This window comes from Amblyomma maculatum, chromosome 10 (assembly GCF_055883805.1).
Source record: "Amblyomma maculatum isolate TAMU_Amacu chromosome 10, ASM5588380v1, whole genome shotgun sequence".
Classification (NCBI taxonomy): domain Eukaryota; kingdom Metazoa; phylum Arthropoda; class Arachnida; order Ixodida; family Ixodidae; genus Amblyomma; species Amblyomma maculatum.
This window is the reverse complement of record NC_139353.1, coordinates 120,371,245-120,392,429: the sequence shown is the minus strand read 5'-3', so window position 1 is coordinate 120,392,429 and position 21,185 is coordinate 120,371,245. Positions and strand designations below refer to the sequence as shown.

At 48.5% G+C, this 21,185-nt stretch overlaps 1 protein-coding gene and 2 non-coding genes across 3 annotated transcripts; all 3 read right to left on the bottom strand.

Moving 5' to 3' along the window:
• Positions 1–977: 977 nt before the first annotated feature.
• Positions 978–4,917, bottom strand: LOC146177346 (uncharacterized). Its single transcript, XM_084581532.1, has 3 exons — positions 4,625–4,917; positions 3,145–3,394; positions 978–1,301 (listed from the first exon to the last, which is right to left on the bottom strand). The coding sequence occupies exons 1-3, from the start codon at positions 4,915–4,917 to the stop codon at positions 978–980; spliced, it is 867 nt and encodes a 288-aa protein (XP_084437658.1).
• A 15,708-nt stretch (positions 4,918–20,625) lies between these two features.
• TRNAQ-CUG (transfer RNA glutamine (anticodon CUG)) lies at positions 20,626–20,697 on the bottom strand. Its single transcript has one exon. It is a non-coding gene; the product is annotated as a tRNA-Gln (tRNA).
• Positions 20,698–20,708: 11 nt separating this feature from the next.
• TRNAE-CUC (transfer RNA glutamic acid (anticodon CUC)) lies at positions 20,709–20,780 on the bottom strand. The gene has a single exon. It is a non-coding gene; the product is annotated as a tRNA-Glu (tRNA).
• Between the last annotated feature and the right edge of the window lie 405 nt (positions 20,781–21,185).

Below are 21,185 nucleotides of genomic sequence, written 5' to 3'. Positions count from 1 at the left end.
CACAATGTGCAGCCGAGCTCTAATTTACTAAAACTACGTTTTATTTATCGCGTGGACAAGGCAATGACAGATCAGTTTCTGAAACGAAGAAAAATTCGTTTTCGAAAGCCGTGCAGCACAAGGAAATCTGACCGTTTTTTTTTTCCACAACTGAGAATGAGCGCAGAAAGCTCTGTACAGACGAAACTTCTGGTGATAACGCGATGCAGTGGTTACGGCGCCAAAATCAAATTATGTGCTTTACCGTGACGTATCATGCAAAGCATTTCGCTTCACCGCTGTCAAAATAACGATGGCTGGCAGCTGTTTGCAAAAGGTTTCCTTCCTTACCTGCCTAAAATATTTAATTGGTGAAGTTAGCTAGGACTATATATATATATATATATATATATATATATATATATATATATATATATATATATTGTGGAATTAACAACTTTATAATGACAAATAGAGACCATATGGACAAAGTATGACGAATTAAGGTAAATCTTTTTGCTGACTGTAATGACTTACGGGAACTGTATCGCTCACATACGTCGATGAATCTGCAGCAAGCGGCATATTGTTCTACTGCCGACAGTTGCACAGCCCCCCACTTAGACCACGCCCGCTTTTTAAGGGCCGTATACATATAATACATATGACTTGATAACTGCTTGGCCATGCAAATGACAAAATGAATGCGCTAGCTCTCTCCAGAGACTCAATAATAGGACGAAAGTACAAAAAAAATAAATAAATGAAAGGCCACGTGTTTATATAAGTAGAATACACTCCTGGGCAGAAGGGCTCGTAAGCACAGTTTCTTAATGCTGTCTTTAATAAATTTACGTCCTTGCTAAAGGGCATGCACAAACCACACTCTTTGTTCGGACATCCAGGGCCCTGGTAGCTTCTGTAAGCCACAGCTAGTTTGTGCATGAGTATTCGAGGGAGGATGAAGGCAGTCAGCGTATCGCAAAGCACCGCCGTCGTCAGCCGTTTCGCCCAACCGCAGAGGACGCAGCGAATCGGTCGAGCGATCGGCGCACGTGATTGGTTAGCCCGTGCCGCTCTCCGCAGCGGCCCCTGAAGTCATCGGCGTGCATAGCGAAGAGCACGGCGCCGGCGAAGTGGCGCGTGGCGTCGAATAAGCGCGAAGAGTTCGGCCCGAAGCCGGCCTGCCAGAAGCGGTCATTGTGCACCACCTGGCAGTCACCGTAGGGCGAGCAGTGGCGGTTGTAGCCCATCTTGGTGACCATCTGGCACATCTGCCAGTAGCTCAAACCAGCCGCCATCTTGACCGCGGGGTCGCCCTCCTGCGGATGTACCGTAACGGACAGTTAAAACCCGCATGCTGCCGAAATGTAATTTGTGCTCAAGGATTGCGCGTTTTGAAGTGTTCTTATGGAGGAAGAATCGGGACTAAGAGGGAGTTGCTAGTGATTAGTCATTAGTATCCTGAGAGCCGTCATATGCCACAAAGGAAAGCTATCTCAGAAATTTTGTGGTTAAACAAAACCCTGTATTCAACTAATGTTTCAGACATAAGCCGCGTCGAAGTCATTCGGGTGTTCAAAAGAAGATTAGCTCCATTGTTTTGCAAGGAAGTTCAAGAAAGTACATTTCGTGATAATACATTTCAAGGATTCACTGGGTAGCAATCTTTTCAGGAAAGGCCGCCGACAAATTTTTAAAGATGCGTTTCGTTTAATTAGTTTACGTGTTTAACGTCCCGAAAGTGTAATAGCTAGTGAGCAGTGGCTAGGGCGCTCGACTCATGGACGCAGTTTGGATTCGAGATCGAATTCCGGTCGCAGTGGTGGCTTCTCGATGGAGGCGAAAAGCACTGCGCTGGAAACAAAACAGAACGTTTAAAAACTGTGCGATGTCAGTGCACGTTAAAAAAAAAAAAGCCAGGTAGTCGAGATTTACGAAGCCCTCCACTACGGCGTCTCTAATCTACTATATCCTGAGCCAGTTTGGCACGTTAAACCTCTTAACCAAACCAGAGTGAAATCGGCTATGAGGGACGCTTGTGTGTAGGGCTCCAGAAATTTCAACTGTTGAGGGTTTTTTAACCTGCACTGACATCTCACAGCGCATGGGCGCCTTAAGCTTTTAGATGGAGTCAGGTCATTTTCTTTGTATATAATGCCAGCGCTGGCTTACATGAGTAATTGAATGAACCACGCTAATTACGCAGCCAGTTAACTAATTTTTAAAGGATAACTGTTTCTCTCCCAAAGATATCTTAAACATAAGCGCTTACTTGAAATTCCAGATTTGGCAACCTGCTTTTAGGATTTAGAAAACGCAATCACCTTTCGCGCTGTGGCTCAAGGCATTTTGTCCATCTCTCGTAGAATTAAAAAATCTTTCCCAAGCCGAGCCTGCCCGGAGACGTCCATCAAAACGCGTCACTTGTCGGTGGACGTGCCACGATGCATGCAGGACGTCCTCTTTGCCTCCCAAATTGTTCTCCTTAGTCCCGACGGCACTGGCACGTGCCGCTGCTTGCATCTGCAGCCGAGGAGCACTAAAGATAGCGTAACATGCGGTTTTGATGGACATTACTCCGCAGGCGCGCGATTTTCGAATTCGATGAGACGTGGACAAAGCTTGTCAAGCCACAGCACGAACGGACGGATGGCGGGCACATACAGAAACGAAAAGACAATGATGAAATCGGCGAATAGGGGATCTAGCATTAGCGCACTGGAAAACCTCCTGAGCCTCCTGTCAGGCTTACCAATGACTGGTACACTATTTCATACAGCTATCTATTATTTGAATAGAGATGGTCAGTATGGTGACTCCGAACACAGAAGATGAAGAAGAGGAGGAGGAAACAACTTTAACGCACTATTAAGCGTCGAAAATGTCCTGGGCTAGGGACACCAAAGCCAACTGGTCTTTCAGGTGGTCAGAGGCATAGAGCCCGCCACGTTAGGGGAGGAGGTTGTGGAAAATGAGGTGACTTAATTGCAACAGGACAGGAAAACATGCAGTGTTCTAAGTAGACATAGCAAGGCAAAAACTGGCTCTTATTCAGGACAAAGTCAGCTTTTGTCGAGCGCAGAACTCAAACGCAAGTTACATTAAGGTTTCTACTGAGATTACATGTTAAGGCATATAATAAACACGCGGAGAGGAACGCACGTTGAAGGCGCCTGAGCGGTTGAGGAAGTAACTGGCCGCCTCAAAGGTGACGCTGAAGAGGAGCCGGCGCGCCACCGACCGCTCGAAGCCTGGCAACGTCTCGCGGAGGTCGGCTAGCAGCCGCGACACGCTCGGCGACCGCGTGGCACCCCCCAGCGCGAACGGCATGGGGCATGCGGCCGCGCTCTCCGGAGCAGGGGACAGGTCGTGCGTGCGCAGAACAACGATGTCTTGCACCAGAGAGAGCACGCTGTGCCCCACCCATGCGGAAATAATTGTAATCTTCATTTGTCCCTTCTAGAAAAGGTAATTAACATGAAATATAATTGTGTAGTTTATTGCATAATCGTCCATAATTAGGATATCACGTTTAATACAAAACGTAAAGCAAACGATTAATTGCTGTTTAGTTAATGTTACTCCCGTATATTTAATACAAGACATTCGACACTGAAGCTACGTTGAAGCGAGCGATATATATTTGCCATATATGGCGTAGATGCCATGGAGCGAGTGAACGTGGACGATGCATTTGTTTTTGACAGACCACGCTGCAACCGCACACTGAGATCAATCTGGACGAACAGATGAGCCGAACTGGTTTTACCAGATGCATCCAGTTGGTCTATCCAAAAGTGCGCAATGTGTCCAAGTGGATATTTGCACATAAGGCAAACAAATAAGAAATAATAATGGCTGTTTTAATAAGAGCTATTAGCAGCTAAATCTCAATTGTATTAGTCGTTTGCAGCCACACTTTGACCGAAAGTAAAATAACTGAAATAAATCAACATGCGCCCTTCCAATGGCTCCAACATCATATTCCCAGAAATGGGACATACATATAACCAGTAACTACCACATATTAATAGCCTACTGTCACTATAATATTACAGAACACTGATAATGATGTTAACTGTACTTCCCATAGTCTGTGCCTGTGTCTGTGCATGCATCGTCATCATCCTCTCCCAAAACAGGCAATGCGAAAAAAAATATGGGTCACCTTCTTTCAAAAATTACACTATCGTGTTGAATACGTCCTCCATACCTCACCGCATTCTACTGCATTGATTTTATGTATGCTTCAAGCCTCAGGAAAGCCGAACCCTGCTTCAGCATTCAGAATGATTTGCCACTTCAGGCCCAAACTTTGCATCTCCTTGAGCACTGTCCTTGGAAAACCATATCAAAGCCGAAGGAAAAGAAGTTCAGGTTAGGGTTTACGGGTTTAACGTCCCTAAACGTCTGAGGCTATTTCAGGCGCCGTAGTGGAGGGCTCCGGAAATTAAGACCGCCTGGGGTTCTTTACCGTGAACAGCCGACATCGCACACTATACCGGCGCCTTTCGGCTCGCCTCCATTGAAAACCGGCCGCCGCCGACGGGATTTGGACATGGGCACCTTCGAGTTCAGAAGTCGAGCTCTAACCACTGAGGCACCGAGGGGAGGGAGAAAAAAAAAGGGTTGATGGACCAACCTGGTGGGTGACAACGGGCCGTTGGGCTGCTCCTTGTGGAAGGAGACCACGGCTGACACGAACAGGTCCATCCGGCCCAGGTCGTCCCGCATGCGCCCCATGTGGGCAAAGAACTCGGCGTCTGTGGCCGTGGACGTGCGGTGCGACCGGTAGAAGAAGAGCAGCCCGTCCAACTGCTTGGAGTGCAGCCACGTGGCCACCAGCGCACTCAGTTCGTTCGGGCTAGAGCCGCGCACCTGCGTCCCATCGCTTACGTGAATGTGGAAGAAAGAGACGGGACCACTGCATCGCATTTTGAAATGCATCACGAGAAATTCGAGATACGCATAACGTTCAGCGTAAAGACGGGGCCAGGTCCGGCGTACGATTCAGCTCTTTCTTCTGCAGGGAAAGCCATGTACAAGTGTGATTACTATGGAACAGTGTCTTGACAGCTGTTTTTCAGCATCGCATACTGCGTTAACGCACGCACGCGCGCACGCAAGCACACACACACACACACGCACGCACTCACGCACACTATATATATATATATATATATATATATATATATATATATATATATATAAGCAGATCAATTAAAGGGAAATGAGGGTGCTCGTTATAATACATGAAGGAAAGAAGCCAACAGTCGGCGAGGCCAAGGAAAGCGTTGGGGATGGTACTTTGTCTTTTTTTTTTAATGTTTACTTGGATAATCACAGAAATTAGTAATGTAATCTGTTAGGGGAAAGATAATTATACACAAAGTAGAAGAAAAAACAACGTGCCGATGGTGGGATCCGAACCCACGACCTCCGAATAACGCGTCCGGTGCTCTACCAACTGAGCTACATCGGCCGCTGTCCCCCCTGCTACTTGCTTGGGTATTTATGTTGTCTGTATACGAACCTTGAGAGTGTTCACCAGCGCCACCCTCAACCATAGCGGCGGACGTAGAACGTCCTTTGTTACCGCCAGCGTCACGTAGAACGTGATCAAGAGCGAGGGCGAAAGCTGTGCTAGAATCCTCTTACGCTACCTATGGCTTCAAGACTGCCAGAACCGAGACTCCCGTGAGCTATAAGCAGATCAATTAAAGGGAAATGAGGGTGCTCGTTATAATACATGAAGGAAAGAAGCCAACAGTCGGCGAGGCCAAGGAAAGCGTTGGGGATGGTACTTTGTCTTTTTTTTTTAATGTTTACTTGGATAATCACAGAAATTAGTAATGTAATCTGTTAGGGGAGAGATAATTATACACAAAGTAGAAGAAAAAACAACGTGCCGATGGTGGGATCCGAACCCACGACCTCCGAATAACGCGTCCGGTGCTCTACCAACTGAGCTACATCGGCCGCTGTCCCCCCTGCTACTTGCTTGGGTATTTATGTTGTCTGTATACGAACCTTGAGAGTGTTCACCAGCGCCACCCTCAACCATAGCGGCGGACGTAGAACGTCCTTTGTTACCGCCAACGTCACGTAGAACGTGATCAAGAGCACCGGACGCGTTATTCGGAGGTCGTGGGTTCGGATCCCACCATCGTCACGTTGTTTTTTCTTCTACTTTGTGTATAATTATCTTTCCCCTAACAGATTACATTACTAATTTCTGTGATTATCCAAGTAAACATTAAAAAAAAAGACAAAGTACCATCCCCAACGCTTTCCTTGGCCTCGCCGACTGTTGGCTTCTTTCCTTCATGTATTATAACGAGCACCCTCATTTCCCTTTAATTGATCTGCTTGTAGCTCACGGGAGTCTCCGTTCTGGCAGTCTTGAAGCCATAGGTAGCGTAAGAGGGTTCTAGCACAGCTTTCGCCCTCGCTCTTGATCTCGTTCTACGTGACGCTGGCGGTAACAAAGGACGTTCTACGTCCGCCGCTATGGTTGAGGGTGGCGCTGGTGAACACTCTCAAGGTTCGTATACAGACAACATAAATACCCAAGCAAGTAGCAGGGGGGACAGCGGCGGATGTAGCTCAGTTGGCAGAGCACCGGACGCGTTATTCGGAGGTCGTGGGTTCGGATCCCTCCATCGGCACGTTGTTTTTTTCTTCTACTTTGTGTATAATTATCTTTCCCCTAACAGATTACATTACTAATTTCTGTGATTATCCAAGTAAACATTAAAAAAAAAAGACAAAGTACCATCCCCTACGCTTTCCTTGGCCTCGCCGACTGTTGGCTTCTTTCCTTCATGTATTATAACGAGCACCCTCATTTTCCTTTAATTGATCTGCTTGTAGCTCACGGGAGTCTCGGTTCTGGCAGTCTTGAAGCCATAGGTAGCGTAAGAGGGTTCTAGCACAGCTTTCGCCCTCGCTCTTGATCACGTTCTACGTGACGCTGGCGGTAACAAAGGACGTTCTACGTCCGCCGCTAAGGTTGAGGGTGGCGCTGGTGAACACTCTCAAGGTTCGTATACAGACAACATAAATACCCAAGCAAGTAAAAGGGGGGACAGCGGCCGATGTAGCTCAGTTGGTAGAGCACCGGACGCGTTGTTCGGAGGTCGTGGGTTCGGATCCCACCACCGGCACGTTGTTTTTTCTTCTACTTTGTGTATAATTATCTTTCCCCTAACAGATTACATTACTAATTTCTGTGATTATCCAAGTAAACATTAAAAAAAAAGACAAAGTACCATCCCCAACGCTTTCCTTGGCCTCGCCGACTGTTGCCTTCTTTCCTTCATGTATTATAACGAGCACCCTCATTTCCCTTTAATTGATCTGCTTGTAGCTCACGGGAGTCTCGGTTCTGGCAGTCTTGAAGCCATAGGTAGCGTAAGAGGGTTATAGCACAGCTTTCGCCCTCGCTCTTGATCACGTTCTACGTGACGCTGGCGGTAACAAAGGACGTTCTACGTCCGCCGCTATGGTTGAGTGTGGCGCTGGTGAACACTCTCAAGGTTCGTATACAGACAACATAAATACCCAAGCAAGTAGCAGGGGGGACAGCGGCCGATGTAGCTCAGTTGGTAGAGCACCGGACGCGTTATTTGGTGGTCGTGGGTTCGGATCCCACCATCGGCACGTTGTTTTTTCTTCTACTTTGTGTATAATTATCTTTCCCCTAACAGATTACATTACTAATTTCTGTGATTCTCCAAGTAAACATTAAAAAAAAAAAGACAAAGTACCATCCCCAACGCTTTCCTTGGCCTCGCCGACTGTTGGCTTCTTTCCTATATATATATATATATATATATATATATATATATATATATATATATATATTGTGTTTGATGTGAATGGCAGCTAATTGACGGTCACGTGGTCCGTCTGGAGTTCTGGGTTCCAATCAGCGCCTCTTTAACCTTCACTTAACAATACTGACAAAATATTGCCGCCATTTGAAGTGTCATTCGATGTCTCGTTGCATATGACATACAGCTACAAGTCGCGTTGGAGTTCCGATTATGACATGTTCCAACTGACGATGTGTAAACTCACAACAATGGATCACCTCCAACTGCATAGAGCTCTGCGTAGATAAAGAACACATTCTGCATATCTGTAACAGAAAAAAAAATATATTTCCCAATTTCTCACCCTCTGTTCCTCCCTTACAGGGACCGAGGTTGAGCCGACCCATAACGGCTGACGTCATGCGACATCGGCCAGCGCGGAAACGAATATGAGAGCAAAATGCAGTATAGACGCCGTTATGATAATTTTTGTAACCTCAGTGTGCCTGTACACACTAATGTTTATAGCCTGATTCGGTGGCGTCCGGTAACAGGCTCGAATTGGGGGCCATGGTGTACAATGCCGCTCTTTGACCGGATGCGCGGCCAATAAATATTCGTTGAAGGCACTTAGATCTTTCCTAAGTGGGGTAAGGCGAATGCCTTTCCTGCGACTGTTTGCACTCATTTGCCTTTTCTTTCTTTTTTCTGCTTGCTCCATTTTCTATTGTTTTTCCTCCTATTTTTACTTTCCACTTTTTTTTTTATTTTTGCTGTGTTTACTTTTTTTTACTGTGTTTACTCTTTTCTCTTTTACTACTCTTTTCTTCTTTTAATTTGACAGTTTTCGTTGTAACGCATGACGAGTCTTGATATTACAGCTTTGCAAGGTTTTTGCACGTTTAATGCACAATTTCCAACTTCGTGGCTCTTTTCACTTCTTCACACCATATCGTCGTCAATGGCTCTTTCGACGTCAAATTTCTTTTCTGACTCCATTTTTTTTTTCAATTACTCCATATCAACAAAATTTTGCACATACAGACAGTTATTACCCTGTACCTCATACACTCATTCCTGTACTCAAATATCACACAATTCTTCGAAGTGTCCGTCCCTCTGCCGACGGACACTTTCTTTGCGCGCCCATCATGAGCCTATAAAGGCTTTCGCCTCAATATGAAGTCAGCGCCATGCACAAGTAAAACATAGAGCCATTGGAGCAAAGAACCGACACGTAGAACGCAAATATCCACCTGGTTGCAGAAGACCGCCGTGGTCTGGACGCCGTTGCCCAAGAGCGCATACAGCGGCAGGCTCGGACGTTGGCGCCGCAGCAACGGGAATGCGTCGACCCCGTCGGGTCCTTCGTCCTCGGCGCGGCGGTGGAACACCCCGCGTGCAGACAGGTCGACGCAGCAGTAGAGCACCACTGTACACAGTGACACCGGCACATCGTGCAGCGAGTAGCCTCCGCGGTCGGGCTCGAACACGCACCACAGCTGCCGGCCGGAAGAAGCACCGTCGGTAGCCGCTGGGGTCTCGCCGAAATTGGGGTTGTCCACGCCGTCAGAGTAGTCGGCCGCTGTCAGGCGCCTCAGCTTTGCGGAACCGAGCAAAAATTTCAGTTGAAATCACTGCTCTGCAAATGACTGCATTAATTGAAAGAATTCGCAATCGCATGTCGTTTGCACAGAGTTCGTTTTGTTTGGTTTAGGTTTGACATGCCGGAGCGACTCTGGCTCTGAGAGGCACCATAGTGGAGGGCTCTGGATAGTTTTGACCACCTTCAACAGAGAGCCAACTCTGCTAATTACAGGTGGCTACTGCCTGGATTGGATTGGACTAATTTCGTTGGTCGTAAAGATCAATCGGATTGGATCAGTGGCCCCCTAACGGAGGGCGACCTCTCCCATGCAGTCCGCAATCTTGGCTTCTGTGTACTTATCCGACTTCCTTAGGCGTCTAAGCCATGCCCTCTGTGCCGGTACTGGTCTTCTGAAGGTGGGTTTTCCTTACAGTCACGTAGAAATCATTCCCCTGTTCCTGCATACATGCGACCGGAATGTAAGCATTTGGGGTGGACAGGTTGTTTTGTAATTTTCGACCGAAGAATGGAGATCGCGACTGCCTGTTTTGGCTTTAAGTTTCGTTCAAGCATACATTCTTGGCTTGTCAGATGCCATCGTGACTCAGTGGCCAAAAATGAATAAACAATGGATAAACAAGTCCATGCTTCCAGCTAGAACGAATAGAGGAACATTAATAAGTGGTAGAGTTCCTTGGCAACGTCGTTATGATCACCGACAAATTGAACCGGCACAGCTAGGTCCGGAAATAACGTGAACGGGCTCTCTGTGTAGCGGGAAACATCAATACCAAGCGAGGTAAGGAGGCTCCAGGCAGGGGCCTCATCTCCAAGGGAAGGTGAAGGGGTCGCTTTTACTCTAACCTGTTTCATGCTTTGAACACCAGATAACAGAACTCAAAGTAACACTTATGAAGCGAGAAAACCAGATGCAGAAGGCTATTGGCCCGAGGCTTTTGGAGACAACTAGGGAGGTGCGAAAGCAATAATTCCGTGACATGTCAGGCGGTTCCTTCCTTTTGAGACGTCTGCGTTTTCTTACGGATTGGGAGGGAGGTTTAAATGGTTTCGGCTACATGCGCATTATGCGAGGACATCACGGTTTATTAAGACAAAAGCCTAAATGCCTCATTATTGTCGAGAGAAGGTTATCGACATAAGGTTGTCAGCAGAAGATTGTCAGCAGTGGTGTTACGCTTCCGAGATGGAGATTTAAAAATAAATTAATAAACCTTGTCTCCACCGAGATTCGAACCCCCATCCCTTGGATCCCCATCCCTTGGATCCCCACCCCAGGGCATTAGAACTGCGCCACGCCCCAGATCGTGAAAAGCTCTTCATAATTCCCTTTGTCTACCGCGAGGATGATAGTGGGATTCCGTGATTCCTTTCCTGTGCACGAATTATAGGGCCCTGGTGAACTTCGATGCCTTAAATGAAATGCTGGTTGTGTTCGACAAGGGGCGCGCAATGGACCGTCACGACAGGTCTTCAAGTCGCCAGACGATTCATGCATATACGAAGCTGTTCCCGCCGGGTGTCCGATCCAGGTGCGGTGCCTTTCATTGGCCGCTTCCTCGAACGCCGCACCACACAGCAAGCAGAAGCAGAGCCAGATATCTAGTAGGCGTTAGTACAACAGGCATCAGCGGTGTTTGAAATTGATTTACAGGATAGAAAAGGCGCAGTATCTGTCACAATTCTCCGCGGATTTATTTATAACTGATTTATTTATAGGAAGGGAAAGGCGCGGTAATTGTCTCACTTGTTTTCTGTGGACACCGCAACCGCGCCGTAAGGGAAGGGAGGAAGATGGGAGTGAAAGTGGAAAGAGAGAAAGAGGAGCCGTAGTGGAGGGCTACGGAGGAATTTCGACCACCTGGGTTATCTTTAACCAGCACACGACGCCTCTTCGTTTCGCCTTCATCGAAACGCAGTCACCGAGGTCGGGTTCGAACCCGACCTCGTCGACGGCGTTTCGATGGAGGCCACATATACCACGCCGTAAAGAAAGAGAGAAAGGTGGGAGTGAAAGAGGAGAGGGAGATAGGGGTGCCGTAGTGGAGGGCTATGATCCGCCACGCTGTAAAGGCTTTCGGCTCATTGGTTTGGTAAAACTTTATTTCCCCCAGTAGGGGTCCTGAAGGACACGGCTAGGCGCCAAGTGTAGAGGGCAGCTCCCACGTCAGCACAGAGAGCCCGAAGCTCTCCGCCGCCGCGCCGGCCTCCTGGACAGCCCGAAGCTGATCATGTAGTGAAGCACGTTTTAACACTTTGGCCCAATGTTCCTTGTTCTTGGCGTAGGCGTCGCTCGATGCACAACCACACAGCATATGGTTTAAATCTACACGGTCACTGCACCGTTCACACACATGTTGTCCGTCGTAGTCTGGGTCGATGTGCTTCATGCGCCAGGGGTTGGGGTATGAGTTCGTTTGGAGCAAGCATAACATGACTGTTCGCCTCATCGCACTTCAGTTTATTGAAGATCTCTACCTTTTAATGGTCCAAAATGCCCTCTAGAATGTTTTTTTTTATTCTGGTCCTGGGCACGTAATTTCAGTGCACTTGAAAGATCCGCGGGAGGTTCAAATAATTTGGGACCATTTCCCTACGGCGCATCCATCTAGCCGCTTTAACTGTATCGCCTTTCTATACCTTCCCCCCCGCTACGCGGTTCTGATGTGTACAGGGCAGTGGTGCAGTGACAGGAGTCCTTAAGTTTGTCAAATGCTTATCGGATCCCATTTCGATAAGGACTATTGAACCGGAAATCACATCCCTCCAGATGGAAATCCCCAATTCCCACTGGAAACGACATTAATTTCAAGCTGGATCCCAAGTGATTTTCCTGCACACCCCAAAGGAGAAGTGCGCACACCCTCTTCTTTTTTTATATATAATTCGCAAATAATTTTTTTTACACACTGCTGGGAATGTTGTTTAATATCGCTGTAAGATGGGAATGCAAGCGAAGGTACACATCGTTCATAGCTAGCGTGTAATGAGATAACTGTAGTGGAGAAGATAGCTAGCGTGTAATGAGATAACTGTAGTGGAGGAGACTTCCTGTGGAACGCACTTGGAAGTGCACCGGATTGCACGTATTTATTTTGTTTGCTTCACAGCTTTCGGACGAAACTCGCAAGGCGTGCGAGATGCGGCAGCTTAGCACGCAATTCTGAGTTGCTGCGATGAGAAAACTGCAACGAGTTGCCCGGACGCGTATTTGGGTTTGCTCGGTACGGTGGCTCCGCAAGGGACAAAACGACAGAAGAGACGAAGAAAGCGAGCTGTTCCGACTAGCATCTACCGCCCCCAGGAGCCGAGCAGCCTAGCGATTAGCGGCGCACGCTTTTTAAATGGGCGTCATGCTGGACGCGGCACTAGCTTGAGAAAGCCTATACTACTACTACTACTATTACTACTACTACAAATACTATTATTGTTATTAGTAGTAGTGGCAGTAGTAGTAGTAGTAGTAGTAGTAGTAGTAGAGAGAAAGAGGAGCCGTAGCGGGGGGCTGCGGAGTTTTTCAGGTGTCCACAGACACAAGTGTGACAGATACTGCGCCTTTCCCTTCCTGTGAACCAATTATTATTATTATTATTATCATTATTATTATTTATTAAAACTGTGAAGATAATATTTAGCCAGTTAATTCGGCCGTTAACTGCACAATTCAGTGCCAACTTCGTGAAACGAGTCTTCCTCTATACTACTACTACTACTACTACTACTAATAATAATAATAATGCACAGTAATATTTATCCGCTAATTATTATTACTAATTAGCAGAGAAATATTACTGTGTATTATTATTATTACTATTATTTAGTAGTAGTAGTATTAGTAGTAGTAGTAGTAGTAGTAGTAGTAGTAGTAGCAGTAGTAGCAGTATTATAGGCTCTCTCAAGCTAGTGCCGCGTCCAACGTGACGCCCATTGAAAAAGCATGCGCCGCTAATCGCTAGGCTGCTCGGCTCCTGGGGCCGGTAGATGCTAGTCGGAACAGCCCGTTTTCTTCGTCTCTGCTGTTGCTTTGTCCCTTGCGGAGCCACCGTACCGAGCAAACCCAAATAGGCTGCCCGGACATCCTAGACAGTATACCCAAACAGAACTCGGAGAAATGCCTGCGTAATGAGCGCGCCGAATATGCGGGTTTTGGCATGAACGCTTCGTAAAACTCCAAAAGGTAGCTTTCATGCATAGGAAAAGCTTATTTACTAAACTCTGCAGCAGTGCAGAGTTGTCTCGTAAGCCACCTGCTCTGCACACACATGACAAGCAGTGGTTCGACTGAGCTCCACTTTGTTATATGACGCCATGTCAAGGAAGTTTACGCTCTACAGAGCGGCGCTATAGTCAGGAGCTTTTGGGAACGTCCTGCAGAATTCAGTTAACATAAACTTACTGGGGTGCACTTAAGTCCGCTTACGTGCAGGAATGTGAAAGCATTGTGAGTTCTGTGTCAAGTTCCGTTTCCATCCTTAGTTCTTAGTTTCCAATCCGTAGTTTCCGTTTCTATCAGTAAACTCGGGCGAATACCAATTTTAGGGATTCAGGCCGCCAAATTTTGGAGATGGCCCACACAGATTTGCAAGTCACTACTCAGTTGACCGTACCTAAATTACGTTAGACACCAGTTTTGGTAAAACGTGGACGGAGTGAAATTTCGAGGGTCCAGGCAGGTCATCTTAAAAGGCGGCCCACCTAAAGTTTGGAGGTCAGCATTTAGTTGACCATATTCATATTCAGTTCAACACCAATTTTGGGCACATTCTGACGAGTCTAATTTTGTGGGTCCAGAGGCGAAATGGTTTGGGTAGCCAATCCCAATTTGGCGGTCAACACTGAATTTGTATTACTCGATTTTGTTTGATATCAGTTTTGGTAAAAATTCTGGCGAAGTTAAATTTTGAGGGTTCAGAGTTATAAATTTTGTGGGTGATATATCCACTTTAAAGATCAGTGCTGAATTGAGCATACTTATTATACATGAATATTGTCTAATTCTAACAAGGTCAAATTTCGGGGTACAGGGAGCCAAACTTTTTGGGTGATTCATCCCGATTCGGAGGTAACCACTGAATTGGTCATGCTCGAAATAGGTTATATAACAGTTTTGGTCCAATTCTAACGGGGCCAAATTTTGTAGGGGGCCCATTTCTTTTCGGGGGTCCCCCCTGCTGAATCGGCCATATTCGAATCAGGTTATTACACATCAATTTTGATTAAATTCTGACTAGGTCAAATTTTTGGGGTCCAGGGGCCAAATTTACGGGAGATTCATCCCAAATAGGGGGGTCGCAGCTGAATTCGCCATACTTGAATCAGGTTATTATACATGAATATGGTCCAATTCTGAAGAGGTCATTTTGGGGGTCCACGGGGCCACATTTTGTGGGGGATCCATCCGGATTCGGAGGTCACCACTGAAGTGGCAAAACTCGAATCAGGTTATTATACATGTAGTGAACTACACGAGGATATACGAAGACAAGGATGAAGTAGGCGAGAATACCACGAAGACGAGGATAAGGACGACAAAGTGCCGCTGCGCTGCTCGAGCTCGCTTGTGGAAGGCCTAGACTGGCTGTGCTCTTGTGTGGTTCTTTGTGCAACTTGGAGAGGGCTATTATCCCTGTTAAAGGACAGAAACACCCCCTTTCACTTGGTGGAGGTCAGGGTTTCCTGCCGTCCTGGAGCTTCGAAGCCGCACACTCCCGACACAAGCAATGACCGACGCTACCACCCCCAGTCCAACCGGCCCCTCATCCGCCGTCTTTTGCGCTGGAGCTTTGCGCCAGCGTGATCCTCCTATCTTCAGCGGAACCGGCGACCATGACATGGAAGATTGGCTGTCATCATATGAGCGGGTCAGTACGCACAACAAATGGGACGACGGGCTCAAATTAAATAACGTGATATTCTACCTGACGGACGTTGCCAACCTGTGGTTCCGCAACCACGAGGCCGATATCTCCTCGTGGTCTGCTTTCAAGACTACTTTTTCCGATATCTTCGGTAGGCCTGCAGTGCGCAAGCTGCGCGCTGAGCAACGCTTGCGCCGCCGTGCACAGCTACCCGGCGAAAATTTTACGAGTTATATTGAAGATGTTGTAGATCTGTGCAAGCGCGTGGACGCTTCAATGACAGAACAGGCCAAGATTAGTCATATTTTACAAGGAATCGACGATGACGCGTGCCAGATGCTTCTGGCCAGAAACCCAGCAACCGTGGTCGACGTCATCAATGCATGCCAAAATTTTGAGGAATTACGCAAGCGCCGTCAAATCACTCGTTCTTCGCTCTCACACCAGGAGCCTCTTGCAGCTTTAACAGCTGACGCAGAACAGTCCCCCTTGCTGCAACAAATCAAGCAGTTCATTCGAGAAGAAGTTGCCCGTCAACTGTCCCTCGTTCCCCATCGTCCTGACGCTTCCTCTTCTTTGGCGCCAAAGTTGCAGCAAGTCATCCGCGAACAAGTCGCAGAAGCACTTCCTACGCTTCCTGAAGCTCCTGCCGTCGCTCCTTTGACATACGTCGGAGCACCACTACAATATAGCCAACCGTCTGTCCCAGCCCCTTTGACCTACGCGGCAGTGGCTGCGCGGCCTCCGCCTGATCCGTTATCACCCGTGCAGCCTGTCCTACGCCATGCACCGCTTCCTCAAACGGCTCCGCTTCATCCTGCGACTCCGCGCTATTACAACCCGTGGCGTACTTCTGACAATCGCCCAATTTGTTACTACTGTGGTTGCCCTGGACACGTGGCCCGTCGGTGCCGTCGCCGCATGGCTGCGCGTCCCGAGCCTGCGTCTTCGGAGTACTCCCCACCGCTGCTTCGTTCTACTCCGTCTTCTCCTGCATACGCCGCCGAACAGCGTTCGTACACGACCAATCGTTCTCCTTCTCCACGTCGCAGGTCACTGTCACCAATGCGCCGGCGACCACCCCCTGCTGATGAGGGAAACTAAGCTCCGCGGTTCCTGAGGCAAGAACTGCGTACTCTGCGAAAAGCTCAAGGCCTCATATTTCTCCCACGAACGTTATAATGATTTCTATCGATGGTCTGTCCGTATATGCGCTGGTCGATACGGGTGCTGCAGTGTCAGTGATTCACGAGCAACTCTGCCGACGATTACGAAAAGTTACGACGTCATTTAACGGTTTGTCACTCCGCACTGCCAGTGAAGAGAGAATTGCACCTTTAGCAGCATGTACAGCGCGTGTCGTCATTGAAGGTATTTTGTACAGTGTCGAGTTCGTCGTTTTGTCATCTTGTTCTCACGACGTGATCCTCGGATGGGACTTCTTGTCTAAACATAACGCCGTGATCGATTGCGCCCGAGCTGAAGTAGAATTTTCTGCACTGTGCGACGCACTGCCCGACGAAAACCGTTCAGTGTGTCCTCAGAAGCTCACCATCGCTGAAGATGTCGACGTAGCACCAGAGGCTTGTGCCCTTGTGCCTCTTTTGTGTCCTGCTGTGTCAGACGTTAGTGTTTTATTTACGCCGTCTGTATCCTTCATCCACCGCAAGCACCTGCCGCTGCCATCTGCTGTTCTCGATGTTCACGGTGGCTTCACGAAGCTACTCATCTACAATCCGTCTCCGCACCCGATTACTCTGCTACGTGGGGAATCTCCGGGTTCTATTCAACCAGCCCACCTTCTCTCTGACCTGGACGCCTCCGAGACCTACCGCAGCAACTACATTGATGCTCTGCAGTCCGATCCGACGCCTGATTCGTTGCCAGACGACTTCTTCCGAACCGCCATCGATGACGCTCTTCCTTCCACCTACCGGACTCAGCTTGTGGCCCTTTTACAGACATTTCGCTTCGCCTTCGACGCCGCCCACACACCTCTCGGCCGTACTTCCACAGTCGCGCATCACATTCAGACCGGCTCTAACTCGCCTTTTCGACAGCGCCCCTATCGTGTGTCAGCGGCAGAGCGTCGCGTGATCAATGAGCAAGTTGAGGACATGCTACAACGTGGTGTAATCCGTCCATCACAAAGCCCCTGGTCTTCACCAGTGGTGCCAGTGAAAAAGAAAGAAGGCTCGTTTCGCTTTTGTATCGACTACCGGCGCCTCAACAAGATTACACACAAGGACAATTACCCCCTTCCGCGTATAGACGACGCTCTTGATTGCCTCCAAGGTGCCGAGTACTTTTCATCTCTTGATTTACGTTCAGGTTACTGGTAAGTACCAATGGTCGCCTGTGACAGAGAGAAGACCGCATTTGTGACGCCGGATGGCCTCTATGAATTTAATGTGATGCCCTTCGGTCTGTGCAATGCGCCCGCCACATTCGAAAGGATGATGGATAACATCTTGCGGAAGTTCAAGTGGCACATCTGCCTCTGCTACTTGGACGACATTGTTGTCTTTTCCACCGACTTCGCTACGCACCTAGAGCGCTTGCGGCAAGTTTTGGTTTGCCTTACTGACGCCGGCCTGCAACTGAATCTCAAGAAGTGACACTTCGGTGCCAGGGAGTTGACTATTTTGGGGCACATCGTCTCTAAGGAAGGTGTTCGCCCTGATCCGGCCAAGCTGCGCGCAGTGGCGGAGTTTCCTAAGCCGGTTTCGCTCAAGCAACTTCGAAGCTTCATAGGTCTATGCTCCTATTTTCGGCGCTTCGTGCAGAATTTTGCTTCAATAATTGCACCCCTGACGAAACTACTCGGAGGAAACAATGACTTAACTGCGTGGTCGGTCGAGTGCGACGAAGCGTTCAACGCATTGCGCCGTCTTTTGACTTCGCCACCAATCCTTCGCTACTACGACCCGACAGCACCCACCGAGGTCCATACTGATGCGAGTGGCGTTGGCCTCGGAGCTGTCTTGGCACAACGGAAAAACGGTTTTCACGAATACGTCGTCGCGTACGCGAGTCGTGTCCTCTCTAAAGCCGAATGCAACTACTCAGTTACGGAAAAGGAGTGTTTGGCAATTGTGTGGGCATTGACGAAATTCCGACCCTACCTTTACGGTCGCCAGTTTGACGTCGTCACGGACCACCACGCGTTATGTTGGCTGTCCTCTCTTAAAGACCCGTCCGGCCGCCTCGCACGATGGTCTCTCCGCCTACAGGAATTTGACATCCGCGTTATATATCGCTCTGGCCGTAAACACATGGACGCCGACGCACTGTCTCGTTCTCCCCTCACCAACGAACCTGCTTGCTCTACGGCGGCTGATCCCGTCCTCTCCTCTCTAACCATCGCTGACATGCCTGCGGAGCAGCGCAAAGACCCGTGGCTCGCCTCTCTTATCGACGTCGTGTCAACTTCTAACGCTGCTGCACCTTCTCGGGCTTTACCCTGTCAAGCACCACACTTTGCCCTACGAGATGGTCTTCTCTACCGCCGCAATTATATGACTGATGGTCGACGGTGGCTTCTCGTCATTCCTCGCCATTTACGACATGAAATTTGCGCCTCTTTCCATGCCGACCCTCAGTGTGCCCATCCTGGTGTCGTCAAGACGTTTCAAAGAATCTCTCAACGCTACTATTGGCGCGGCATGTACGGTTATATTCGCAAATACGTCCGCTCCTGCATCGCCTGTCAGCGCCGGAAGTCATCCACACCTCGTGCTTCTGGCCCCTTACAACCACTTCCATGCCCGGCCCGGCCTTTTGACCGCATTGGCGTTGACCTTTACGGGCCACTTCCCTGCACGGTTTCTGGGAACCGGTGGATTATCGTCGGCATCGACCACCTCACCCGGTATGCCGAGACCGCCGCTTTACCCGCCGCTACTGCCCGTGAAGTTGCCCTGTTCTTACTCCATCATTTTGTTCTTCGCCACGGCGCACCGCGAGAGCTGCTAAGTGACCGAGGACGCGTCTTCCTATCCAACGTCGTTGAAGCTCTACTGGCCGAATGTCGCGTCATACATCGGACCACAACGGCCTACCACCCTCAAACTAACGGGCTGACTGAGCGCTTCAATCGTACTCTCGGAAATATGCTGACGATGTACGTTGCCGCCGATCAGACGAACTGGGACGCTGTTCTTCCTTTCGTGACATACGCTTACAACACCGCCACGCAGTCAACTACTGGATTTAGCCCTTTTTTCCTCCTTTATGGGCGTGAGGCGTCGTCCACGATGGACGCTATTTTACCATATCGTCCTGACTCCTCCGAGTGTACTCTCCTTTCAGACGTTGCCAAACATGCGAAGGAATGTCGCCAGTTGGCCCGGTGTTTTACATCGGAATCTCAAGGCCGCCAAAAGCATCACCACGACAAAGATGAGACGCCACACGTTTTTCCTGCAGGATCCCTTGTTTGGCTTTGGGTTCCCGGCACCCCACCGGGACTGTCATCAAAATTTCGAACCGAGTATCACGGCCCCTACCGCATTATCCGTCAAACCTCCCCTGTGAATTACATCGTGGAGCCACTCACTACCTCTTCGGACATGCGTCATCGCGGCCGCGAAACTGTGCACGTGAGCCGCCTTAAAACGTACTACGATCCGCTCCTCTTGCCCTCACCATAGGTCGCCAGGATGGCTCCACCTCGCCCCGGGGGAAATTGTAGTGAACTACACGAGGATATACGAAGACAAGGATGAAGTAGGCGAGAATACCACGAAGACGAGGATAAGGACGACAAAGTGCCGCTGCGCTGCTCGAGCTCGCTTGTGAAAGGCCTAGACTGGCTGTGCTCTTGTGTGGTTCTTCGTGCAACTTGGAGAGGGCTATTATCCCTGTTAAAGGACAGAAACACCCCCTTTCATACATTAGTTTTGGTTCAATTCTGACGAGATTAAATTTTGGGGATCGCGAGGGCCAAATTTGTGAATGATTCATCCCAATGTGGAGGCCACCGCTGAATTAGCCATACCCGAATCAGGTTATTACACACTAATTTTGTTCCAATTCTGACGAAGTCAAATTTTGGTGGTCCAGGGGACAAAACTTTTGTGGTGACCCACCAAATTTGGAGGTTCCCATCTAGTTGACCATTCTTTAATTAGGTTAGACACTAAATTTGATACATTTATACTATTAACTGATGAAATGAATTATTGGCACTTAGCACGGGTACAGTATGATGATAGGCTTCGTCCACACACTGACGGCACAAGACCGGACGGAGAGGCTGTGACGCCACCCATGAGACTACAAACGCTTCCGCATTAAAAGGAAAAAAAAAATTATTCACAGTTTCACAAAGTTTTGAATTTCGGTTTTAAAAATAAAACAAAGGTCTCACCGAGATTTGAACTAGGATCGCTGGATTCAGAGTCCAGAGTGCTAACCATTACACCATGAGACCTAAATGTCTCCTTCCGACGCCGGGAATCGAACCCGGGCCTCCTGGGTGAGAGCCAGGTATCCTAGCCACTAGACCACGCCGGAAATGGTGGCGCTGTCCACCCGCAAACAATCTCAATCACACGTGAAATTGTCAGACGTCTAGCATTTTGAATTATAACTGACCAAAATCGTACTCCACGAAATTAATACCAAAGTTAATACTCTGCTCAGAACAATGCCGAGAACATTTCTTCTTTTTGCCGCAAGATGGCAGCGTTCTTAGATTGAGAAGGAACGCCCACGAAATTCAACCACTACAACATCACGGATTCGTTTGGTGTAGCGGTGTGGTACACAGGGCCCTCTGCGATATTTTACTTCTTTTAGGGCGAAATCTTTATATGACTCACGAGGCGCCAAATTTGAGGCCGGAAGCTGTCCGCAAAATGTTTCACGCGGAATTGTTTACCGGTAAGTACAGACGTGACGAAACTATTGGCTGCGTTA